Below are 12,055 nucleotides of genomic sequence, written 5' to 3'. Positions count from 1 at the left end.
TTTCCATGGTGGAGCGGAGACACCTGAAAACTAAGGGGAGAGACAAAGGTATTAATAGGCAGGACAGCAAAAACAGGCCCCCCCTGACGAGGATACTCTTGAGGCTCCCAGAGGTCGGCAACCAGCTGGTGAGGGAGGAAGTCCAATCCCACGCACTGTTCCAGGTCTGGACGGGGACGTGGGCGAGTTTCACCATCCGGTCAGTTATTTCTCTGATGACATGGCTCTGGTCATCAATTTGTAAGCAGCAATTACTGAGGTTAAACTTGCCACACACCCCCCCCTCCTGGGCTAAGAGGTAGTCGAGAGCCAAGCGATTTTGGTAAACGGCGGTAATGAGCTTAGTGTTCTGTCGAGCTAGGATATTGAGGGCAAGGGCCGAATCGTTAGTGAGGATTTCGAGTACGGCCTGTAGGCGAATAATACGATTCAGCATATAGATAGGGGTACGGTACCCGTATGTACCATCTTCAGCCCATGTGGCCGGTCCATAGTAATGAATGATGCGTTCAGGCGGCCACTCGTTGTCTTTCCAGTCTCCAATTTGGACTTTGGGCTTGGTATCTAGGAAGGACCGTTTACGTCTGGCCGGGTTATCTGGCCCCTTTTCCACGTATAGGGGGATACCCAAAGTTTCGCCAACCCGCAGGGGCAAAAGGAAAAAGCTAGGTCGAACAGTGCCCAAGAGACAGGTACCGTACCAGCGGGCCGGGAGCTGTTCGTAGGCCCTGCGCCCGCAGATATAGTAGTAGCCCGCTGGGGCTACCCACTTGAGGGAAGCGTTGCCTCCGTATGTCCATGTCATGTTCAAGGTGGGTTCTGTCCAGATAGGCTCCGGGGCGGGCAGATTATCCGTTTGCCACCAGGTCGTCCGGCTTCCATTATACTGAAGGACCCCCGTGCAAGCAGAATCTCCCACTGGTACAGAGTACCGCTTCGATGGCGCTCGACTAGCGCAGAGGGTACCTATTATATTTGTTCTCAGGGCCCATTCGTACGGCTTCGGCCGTTGGGGAAAGGTAATGTTAGTGGTGTTGAGTGCATCCCATGTTTGCTGTCGGATCTCTCTCGCTTCCCAGGGCCATTGTTCACCCATGTCGGTTCCTCCACAGACGAAACAGTTGGCAATTCCGAGGAAGAGGGCGATGTTTTCGGCCAAGTTGAGGAACATATTCCGGGCTTCTGGGGAAATGGGGAATTTAGTCTCGGTCTGCTCAGCACGAGCAATTTCATCGAATACGTCTTGGTAGCCGACAACAGTAGTCTGGTAGTGCGTAGGAGGCTTCGTTTCGAGACTCTGATATATGGTAATATATGTCAACGGGTCCATTCCTCCGCCGTCAATACCGAGGCCCCACGTCCCTCTCCAGGGCATGTCGTGTCCTCGAATGGGCCAGTCTAGGGACACATAGTTACCAGAACCTCGACGAAACTCGCCCAGGCCGGTGCATCCGGCATATCCTCCTCCCGTATAAGCACATACTCGGTCCCAGCCCGAGGCTCGAGTGTCGCCGGCGCATGGGAGCCAAACCCACGGGGAGCAGCATCTCATGTCTGGACTGAAGGGGCAGACATACTTGTGGTCGTTAACATATGCCTCACGCCAACTCTGGCTGCCACACTTGCGAGACCAAGGGTGTTTGTCCATGGCGGCACAGACGTCGAAGGTTAGGGTTGCTACAGTTTGGATGCCACCGACAAGGATGCGAGTGGAATTAATGTAATATAGAATGCCATCTCCCTCGACTCCCGGAGGTCCGGCCACATACGCGGGGAGTCCTACGCTGAGGGTGACATTGTAGTATCTTGGTTTGGTAGGGCTGTGGCAGATAGTGAGATTTCCTTGGAGGCACCTGTGGAACTGTTGAAGGCCATTCGGAGTGATGAGGGCACAAGTCGGGAGAAGCCGGCAATCGCCTTCCGGGGGCTGCGTCTGGTGAATGAGGGTGGTGACTAGGTGATATCCTCCCTCTATACGGTGGCGCACGAGGCGCAAGCATTCAGTGCAATTCAGGCTCAAAGTGGCAGGATAGCTCGGGACTGCACACAGGAGAAGGAAGATGGTCAGCATTATATATATGGTGGAAGGTATCCAAGCTTTTGCAGCAAGAAGATAATGAGGCCCACGATGAAGGCAGCAATAAACAGAGAGCCAAAGACGCAGTGGGTCCAGAAGCTGAGTTCCTGTTGCTGGGCAGGCATGAATCTGGTGGTTCACGTATTTCTTAGAGTCAGCCGTAATGGAGCGTCAGGATGTAGATGCGCACGCCAACGCTTCAGGGTGCTGCTAGTGGTAGCAGCAGGTTTCAGTCGGGTCCAATGTATCCACACTGGGCTTCCTGCAATTTTAACAGCGGTTGAGGTCGTTAGGAGAACAAGGGAGGGCCCCTTCCATTTGGGCTTTAGGCAATCAGATTCATCCCACTCTTTTACCCAGACCTCGTCTCCCACCCTGAACCTGTGCGTAGGACTGGTGAGGACCAAGGGAGCTACTCTTTCAGTGTACTGCTGGATGTCTTGCACTACCTGGTGTAAAGCTCTCATCTGTTTCACTAAGGAACTCTCACCCTGTATCTGCAAGGAGTCGGGAAAGGAGGGTAGTGGTGGTGGCCTAGCATACATCATCTCGTAAGGAGTAAGGCCGGTAGCCTTGGGGGTACACCTAAGATGCAGCAAGGCCAGTGGAAGCAGGTCGGGCCATTTGGCTTTTGCTTCTTGGCATAGCTTGGCTAGCTGGTTCTTCAGGGATCGGTTAGCCCTCTCCACTACTCCACTGCTTTGGGGTCTCCAGGCACAATGCAACTTCCAATCGAGGCCCAGTCTGGTACTGAGCTGTTGTGTTACTTCGCTAGCGAAGGCGGGACCGTTGTCAGAGTTTATTTGCTTGGGGAGACCATATCTGGGTAGGATTTGATGAAGCAGTAGGGAGGTAACTTCTTTAGCCATTTCCGTTCTAGTGGGCTGGGCTTCAATCCATCCAGTGTAGGTACACACGGCGACGAGGATAGCTTTGTAGCCGCGCGCCGGGGGCATGTGTGTGAAGTCAATCTGGCACACGTGGAAAGGGCTGGTGCCTCGGAGAACATGTCCTGGCATAGGGCCGGGCCCCGTTCGAGGGTTGTTCCGAGCACAAGTCGCGCATCGGCTGGAAGCGTTTTTGGTCCACAGGGATAGTTTGTTGATGTAGTAAGTCTTCTCAAGTAAGCGCCCCAGGGCGTCCCTTCCCAGGTGGGTGCGGTCGTGAGCCTCCTTGGCCACCGTCCAGGCCAAGGCTTCGGGTATCCATATGCGCCCATCCTGTAGTATCCACCAGCCATTGCGTGACTGTAGACCCTCTTGTTGGGCCCATTCCGTTTCTTGGGGGGTGTAGATAGGGGTCTCCGTAGGGAGCTGGACGACGAGTACGGGGCCAGAAGGGTGAGAGGAGTAGGGGAGCTGACTTGCCCTTTTTGCAGCGTCGTCTGCCCGCTGATTTCCCCGGGCGATAGGGTCCGTTCTTCCAGTGTGGGCCCTGCAGTGCATCACAGCCACCTTCTTCGGCTTCCATACTGACTCGAGTAATTGGCAGATCTCAGTGGCATTTGCAAGTCCTTTCCCCTCAGCTGTCAGAAATCCCCTCTCCTTGTACAAGGCCCCATGCACCTGGAGGGTGAGAAAAGCGTATTTGGAGTCTGTGTAGATGTTAACAACTTTTCCCTCAGCCCACCGGAGGGCTCTGGTGAGAGCTATCAGTTCCGCCTTCTGGGCTGACGTTCCGGGCGGCAGAGCCATAGCCTCGATCACGTGGTCCTCAGACACAACAGCATAGCCAGCTCTTCGAATTCCCTCTACCACCTGGCTGCTTCCATCGGTAAAAAGGGCGATGCCCCCTTGCCAGGGTTGGTCCTTGAGGTCAGGTCTGCTAGAATGCACTGTGGCCATTACCTCTTCACAGTCGTGGAGTGGTGGTTCAGGGGCCGGAAGGAGAGTAGCGGGAGTAAGGTTAGTTGTGTCCAGGATCCGTACCTCCGGATTTTCGCACAGGAGGGCTTGGTATTTAACCAATCGGAAGTTGGTCATCCATCTAGGTCCGCGGCTCTCGAGTAGGCCGCGGATGGTGTGGGGTGTAGTCACAAAAAGTGTTTGGCCAAACGTGAGTTTATTGGCCTCGTGTATCAGCAGACAGGCCGCCGCAATGCTTCGGAGACAGCCCGGCCATCCTCGTGCCACGTTGTCCATGCCCTTGGAGAGGTATGCTACAGGGCGTTGCCAGGTGCCGACCAGTTGGGTGAGGACTCCAAGTGCCAATCCCTTCTTTTCGTCGATGAACAAGTGGAACGGCTTAGTCACATCTGGCAGTCCGAGCGCTGGTGGGGCCGCAAGGGCATCCTTAAGGTCCTGAAGGGCTTTCAGTTCGCTTTTCTCCCACTGGAGGTTTTGGCCCTCGAGTTCAGGTCCTTTCAGTGTGGCGTACAAGTCTTGGGTCAGGACAGCGAAGTTGATGACCCAGATCCGGCAGTATCCAGCGGCTCCGAGGAGTGCCCGCAATTCCTTCTTATTCGCAGGGGTGGGTTGGTTGCGGATAGCTTGGGTACGGGGTGTACCGAGCCTCCGGGTTCCTTCTCGGAGGCGAAATCCCGGGTACGCGACTTCGATCTCGCATATCTGGGCCTTCTTGCGACTGGCCCGGTACCCCTGGGCTTCCAGGGTTTTCAAGAGGTAAAGGGTAGCTTCTGCACAGTCCGTGTATGTTTCACGGGCCACCAACAGGTCATCCACGTATTGGACGACCGGCCCGTACTCGTCTTGGTACGTTTTCAGGTCCTGGGCAAGCTGGTCACCAAAGAGGGTGGGGGAGTTCTTGAATCCCTGGGGGAGCCGGGTCCAGGTATATTGCTGCTTGGTTCCCGTCTGTAAGTCTTCCCACGTGAAGGCAAACAATTTCTGGCTGTCGGCGGCGAGGGGGATGGAGAAGAAGGCGTCCTTCAGATCAATGACACTGTACCACTTGGTCTGGGATGGCACTTGGGCTAGGATGGAGTAGGGGTTTGGTACGAGGGCAACTATGTCGGCTACCTGGTTGTTGACTTTTCTCAGGTCCTGGACGGGTCTGTATTCTGATGTTCCTGGCTTCTTGACGGGCAACAATGGGGTGTTCCACGCGGATCTAGTCGGTTTAAGGACCCCTTGTTGAAGGAGTTTCTGTAGGTGAATTTGCATACTATGCCGGGCCGCATAGGGGATATGGTATTGTCCTTGGGTGACAACTTGAGCGTTCGGTTTGAGCTCAATCCAGATAGGGATAGCGTTAACGGCCAGTCCTCCGGGGTTCACTTCTGCCCATACATCAGGCACTTCATCCATTATGGCTCGTCTCTGCTGGGCAAAAGAGGTATTCTGGTCGTAACGGCAGCTGCTAGGCCCTACAGTTGGGGGAGCGTGTAGTCTCCATTCTTCTCTTACCGGGCAGATGAGTGTCACTGGCCGATCTTCAAAGCGAGCTTCCACCTCACCCTTGGTCTTGAACTTCAAGGTGGCCTGGAGCTTACAGAGTAGGTCTCGACCAATTAAGGGGACTGGGCATCCAGGGATGTGTATGAACTGATGGGACACCATCGTCCCTCCGATCTGGACTTGGCGCTCTTTGAGGAGGGGGGGCCGCAAGGGATTTCCCGGAGGCTCCCACAATTGGTATAGTTTCTTTCGTGGCTGGGGCTATGGCGGTGGTGATAACAGATCGCTGGGCCCCCGTGTCTAGTAAGGCCTTCATAGATTCTGTCCCCACCCGAATTTCCACCAGAGGGTCAGTGGGGACTCTGCCCTCCCGGTTTCTTCATGCTGTGCTGTCTCGGGTGGCGTCCACAGCCATCTGCCATTCCCTCCGGTCATCCCGTCCTCTCTCTCTTCGGCCCCTTCCCCGGCCTCGCCTGGGGGCCCCCGCACGGTCGCCTGTCTCCTCCTCTCTCTGCTGGTCCCATGATTCCTCTTCTCTCGGGCTGTCCCGTATCTCCTCTGGACAATCAGCCCACCAGTGTCCTTCTTGTCGGCAATTTGCACACTGGTTACGCCCTATGGGGGACCGCGTTCCTCTTGTTCTCCTGCCCCTCCCTTTTGGTCTAGACCTCATTCGTTCTTCCAGCACCGTGGCCAACACATCTGCCTTCTCCCGCATCCGTCTGGTCGATTCCTTCCGGGCCTCCACCTTCTCCTCTTGGTCGCGATATCCGAATACGCGATCAGCTATAGCTTTCAGTTGGCTGAGGCTCATCCCTTCGAACCCCTCCGTTCTCTGTAGCTTTCTTCGTATATCCGGTGCTGACTGGCTAACAAAACTCATAACCACGGTTGGGAGGTTCTTAGGGTCTTCGGGATTTATCGGGCTGTGCCTCCTGAATGCTTCCATAAGTCGTTCAAGGAAGTCCCCTGGACTCTCGTCCTTTTGTTGGACCACACTGTGGATCTTCCCCATGTTGGTAACCTTCTGCTTTCCCTTCCTTAAAGCGGCCAGGTACGCCTGCTGGTACCGGCGGATAAAGGTTTGGCCTTCAGCGGTTCGGTAGTCCCACGTAGGGGCAGCGATGGGCGCCTCCGTTTCTATTAGGTTCTGTAAGTTGGCATGGGCCGGATTAGCATCCCGGATGGCTTGCTCCATATTTTGTTGCAAAAGGCGGCGTTCTTCAGTGGTCAGGATGTGGGCGCTCAACTGCCTAAGGTCTGCCCAAGTCGGATTATAACTGTATATAATGCCTTCCACCAGCTCTATCAACTGCTCGGGTTTCTGGTCGTAGGACGGCCCATGGAATTTCCAGTTATACAAATCAGCACTTGAGAAGGGAACGTGGCTATAAACTGTTGATTCAATGGGCTGGCCCCCCCCTTCCGCCGGGTTAGGGGTATAGGTGGTAGACTGTCGAACTGGGAATAAGTGGGAGGTTCCCCCTTTTCGGCCGGACGGGAGGGCCTGATGCGGACTCGATTGGGGGAACCGAGTAATGTTCTTCACAACCCGTTTACTCTTCCGTGTGGTTGCGGGGCCAGGTGACTCAGGTGAGGCTGGTTGGGACGTCTCCCCGGCATCTGACTCTGACCCGGAAGTCTCGGCGTCAGCGGGGCCTTCTGCTAGGCCCGTAAGGTCAGGGTATATAGGGGCATATGGCGGCGGCGCAATGTCGTCTTCGTATGCGTCCGCCGTAGCAAGTATCGGGGCTTTTGGAGGCTTCTTCTCGGGCGAACCCTGAACTTTCCCTGCGGTTTTCTTTGGGGGTTTCTTTCTAGAAAGTGTGTTGGTAGTACTGGGCGTGGTTCCTGCCTTGGCTATGGTAGCAGGGGGCGTGGTCTCAGTGGCTTCAGTGCTAGGGGCGGTAGGCCGTATGGGGGCGGTCCCTGCGGCCTTCGGGACGGCAGCGGTTGCCGAGCTTTGGAGAGCGAAGGCATGGGTCGGCAGGGTTCTAAGTTTAGTTTTCCGACCTTTTCTCTGCTTTACCAACATGAGGGCGGCCTTTTCTACCTTCCGTTGGGCCCAAGCCGGCGGATCCCGGACTACATCCAACCACGCTTCTATGTATGGAATGTCCTCGGGACAGCCTGGGTTTCCCTCAATTATAACAATATTCATGACCGCCGCCACTTTTGCATACTCGAATGACCCTTCTGGGGGCCATCCAGCAATACCTAGCCCCGGCCACATAAATTGACATCTCTGTATCATCCCGGCTCTGCTACATTTATCTAGGTCGAACACTTCGCTAAAGTGTTCCGTCATTAAATCTAACGGTGAAGACCCACCCCCGCCCATCCTAACCTGAGTGCCAAAGGACAGGTGACGGACAAAGGGGGAAAGGGGCGGTGGAGGAGTAAGGGGTCTCGTTCCACCAGACACAGAAGGGTCAACACTCGGCCTGACCAGGACGCGGTCGCCCGGCCTGGAACTGCAAGCCCATTCACACACTTTCATATGCCACAAGAAACCCTCCCGTTCGCCGCTCGGTTTCGTCGTCGGAGCCTAGTGAGTTTCGGGACCTAGTCGGATACCAATAGTCCGTATTAGTCACTGGCTAAAAGAGGGTGATCACGCCTCTTCTTCGGTCCTTACTGGGCCGGTCACTACGTAGAGTATACTCGCCTGTCCGCCGGGGTCGCAGGCCGCGCCGTCGTACGCTTCTCTCTGAAATAGAAAAGGTGCCTTGTCGGAACCACACAGCCCCCTCCACAGTCAGGCGGAGTTGATCGGCCCTCCTCCGGGAGATGGACGCTGAAATCAGCGGTGGCCACTCACCACCTTCGCGGGTGGGGGTCGATGACCCGGTCCGACCGCAGTGGGGGAGGGGAAGAATATAATCCGATTCCCCTTTCTACTTCCGTCCCATCTGGGTCGCCAATGAAACAGGTGGGAAATCAGGAGACGAAAGGCAAATTGGTTCCAAAACAAAACAGCTTTTTTATTGCTAGCAATTCAGACAGCCCCGAGTACAATCTCAGAATACTGCCCCCTGAGCGTCACCTGACACTCGTTCTTATACACTCTTATCAGTAGTCATGCGCAGTTACAGACAGAGGATCTTACACAGAACCCAGGAAACGAAACTTATCTTTGGCTTTGCACACAACCCTCTATTTCCAACACTGGTCTCTAGTCTATTCACAGTTATTTGGCATTGCATATACCATATAAGGCAATATACTGATAAGCAGCACAAGTTCCGGCTGGTTTCTGCTATCTGGCTAACTGTCAGCTTGCAAGCCTTACATTTCAGTGTTCCAGCACATTTACACAATACAGCCTCTATGCAGGAATCACGAGACTGGGCTGGCAGAGCCAGCTGCCCTAAATTGCTGACTACTACAATTTGTTATCTAGCTGCTGGTTAACAAATACATACTACTAGTAAAAGTCTAAACTGCACAGGTTTTGGTCTTAGTCTAGGCTCATTATATGTAAGGCACAAAAGGTCCAGTGCATTAATAAAGTATGGCTAAGAGGCCAAAAGCAGAGTTAGAGTCCATAAGTATAAGTCCATCAGTAGGCACAAAACATGAGGTTGTTCTGGTGGTCAGTAGTATTCATAGTATTCGAATAGTATCCGGCGTTCCACCCCTTCAATATCAAACCAAACCGCTTGATGGTCACTGCTGCCCAGGGACATTTGACACACTATCCCCATTTGTGAGCACCAGATCCAGCGTCGCTCCCTCCCTCGTGGGTTCCGTTACCATCTGTCTGAGCAGTGCACTTTGAAAAGCATCCATGATCACTCTACTTCTTTCCGATTGCGCAGATGGAACCTTCCAATCTACATCTGGCAGATTGAAATCTCCCAGCAACAGCACCTCTCTATTCTTTCCCAACTTTTGAATATCTACAATCAGATCTTTATCTAGTTCCTCCAATTGTGTCGGGGGTCTGTAGACAACACCCACGTGGACCGAGGTTCTATCATCTCTTTTTAAGGTGATCCATATCTTCTTCCTTTCCCCAGTTCCCTGTCATTTCAGTCGCTGCGATATCATTTCTCACATACAGAGCTACTCCTCCACTTTTACGACCATCTCTATCCTTCCTAAAAAGATTATAGCCTGGTATGTTTGCATCCCATTCATGGGAATCATTGAGCTAAGTCTCCGTGACTGCAACAACGTGTAAGTCTGCCTCCAACATCAGGGCTTGGAGGTCATGAACTTTATTGCTTAGACTGCGAGCATTTGTGGTCATCGCTTTCCATCTACATTTCTTAGTATGTGTTTCAACTTTAGTGATTTGGGGGTGTCTTTTCTCTTTGGGTACCTTCATATCTTTTTGTTCCACCTTCATTGCTTTTTCTTTTGCCTCAGTTCTATTTTGAGGAACATCACAGTGCTGTAATGGAGCAAAAGAATTCTGTAGGGGCAACACTTGTGAGGGCGGATGCTTCTGTGTCACATAAGGAAGCCTGCCTGAGCCTACGGTGAACCATCTATTCTTAAGTGGTTTTATCCTTTGAGGCAGTGGTGAGAATTTGGTATGATTCTGTGCAGTATGATTTTGTGCAGTCCTAGAAGTTGTTGTAAGTGCATTCAATTCCTGCTTTACTTTACTGAGCTCTTGTTTTATACTAGCGAGCTGAAGACAGATAGGACAAGCTTTAAGTCTCCAGATGATTGGCTTGAAACTAAAGCACCACAGTTATTACAGAGAATAAAAGTCATCCTGATTGGTTGAAATGGGTATGAGCAGGTGTACTATGATGGGGTTGTAATTAGGGTGGAGTTAATTTGTGATAAGTAGTGTATTTGGGAAAGCTATTTAGGTAGAGCTGCATTGAAATGCCCAGAACCACAGCTCTAAGGTAGGGGTAATCAGAAAATAGTATTATCTGTGAGCTCCAAATTCCTTCCAGCTCCTCTGGCAAAGACTCTTGGAGAGAAGCCACACCTCTTCTTTACAAATGACTTACAACAAAAAGCAGGTGGGGGAGGGGAGGGGCTCCACATAATAAGGAAACAGAAAAAAAGAACTAATACCGATTTTAAAGCACTTGTTAAATCCAGTTCTCAGATTATCAGCTATCAATATAAATAGCCAATAAGCAGTTTTAAAATCTGTTACTTAGATTACAGATATCAATTAGAAATAGCCAATAAGCAGTTAGTTAGGAAACACAGATTATCAGATCACAAGTTTAGCTGAGCAGATAAAAACAGGTTGTTGTTTTTGTTTTCCTGTCTCAATGCCATTTTGAATGGTATGCAGTATTTTGTTGGCCTGACTGATATATAAGAGGCTAAGATTTGTGAACACATTGGACTGAATTCTATAAACAGTGCTGAAAAAATGGCACAAAAAAAGCGCAACACACTATTCTATAAACAGCACTTAAAGTTAGGTTTCATTTATAGAATAGTGTTAAGTGCCAGGAACCGTGATTACATTTAGCTGAGACCATTCACACCAACGAAACCTTGGTGTAAATCCCCATGCTTAAATTAGACATGGATCCCCCTTATTCTATAACAGTCATTCCCAACCTCGGGGCACACCTAGTCCCATTGGGTTTTCAGGATATCCACAATGAATATTCATGAGTTAGATTTGCATACAATCAAGACAATGAGGCAGTGTATGCAAATCTATTCTATGCATATTCATTGTGGATATCCTAAAAACCCAATGGGACTAGGTGTGCACAGAGGACTGGGTTGGGAATGGCTGTTCTATAACACACCTAAATTGCAGGAACACCACTGATCCTCCCATGGCCACGACCCCTTTTTGATCCATGCATAAAAGTTACGTGCAGAGCCAGGCACGTAAATTTACACATGCAGATTTTAATGAATGCCAATTAGAACTGATAGTTGATTGCTAGAGCCCAATTATTAGCACTAATTAAATTCCATGTGCAAATTGAGCACATGCCCAAATTTGTGAACACAATTTAAAGCGCCATTTATAGAATTCAGAATTGTGTTTACTTACATTGAAAAACAAGGATCCTTGACACAGGCACTTGCCAAAACACAGCCGTGTCAGGTCAGCAATAACATTTATAACAAGAGTGTGGTTTCCGTGACTTCATTATTTATCTCCCTGGCCATCTCTACTTTTTGCTGTTAGATGGATCCATGGTGACATTTTATTTACTAGACTTATACCCGCTTACCATTTTATTTCTGATTAGTGTACAATAAAACACTCAGAATAAACACAATATAGTTACGACAATAATATAATTCAAGTAACAAAAGAATAAAATATCACAAGTTAAGCATAAGTAGACCAAGACAAGTTGGTTCTGAAATTTTATATAGTCCTTTTCTCCATGTAACACAGTGAAGAGGTTATTCCATCACCTCGTTAACTTTTGTGCTACTTTTATACTTTCCATCCCCCAGTTTCCTTTTGTATCAAGTGTTACATTGTTTTGTCTTGTATGACTTCCCTTCTCCCAATTATATTTATTTATTTATTGCATTTGTATCCCACATTTTCCCACCTATTTGCAGGCTCAATGTGGCTTACATTATGGCCAGGGCCGGTCAAACCCAGTAAGCAGGGTAAGCGCCTCAGGGGGGCACCTGCTTTCAAGGGCGCCATACCGCG

The 12,055-nt window shown here is 51.0% G+C and overlaps 1 protein-coding gene across 1 annotated transcript in view; it reads right to left on the bottom strand.

Moving 5' to 3' along the window:
- Nucleotides 1-12,055, bottom strand: part of PHF21B (PHD finger protein 21B) — a 559,570-nt gene that overhangs the window by 293,193 nt on the left and 254,322 nt on the right. The window contains exon 6 of the mRNA XM_030215094.1: nucleotides 7,781-7,841. Within this exon, the coding sequence (XP_030070954.1) occupies nucleotides 7,781-7,841 (61 nt within the window). The remainder of the gene's footprint in view (nucleotides 1-7,780; nucleotides 7,842-12,055) is intronic.

This window comes from Microcaecilia unicolor, chromosome 9, assembly GCF_901765095.1.
Source record: "Microcaecilia unicolor chromosome 9, aMicUni1.1, whole genome shotgun sequence".
Lineage (NCBI taxonomy): Eukaryota > Metazoa > Chordata > Amphibia > Gymnophiona > Siphonopidae > Microcaecilia > Microcaecilia unicolor.
Note: the sequence above shows the minus strand (reverse complement) of the source record. Positions and strands in the feature narration are given on the sequence as shown.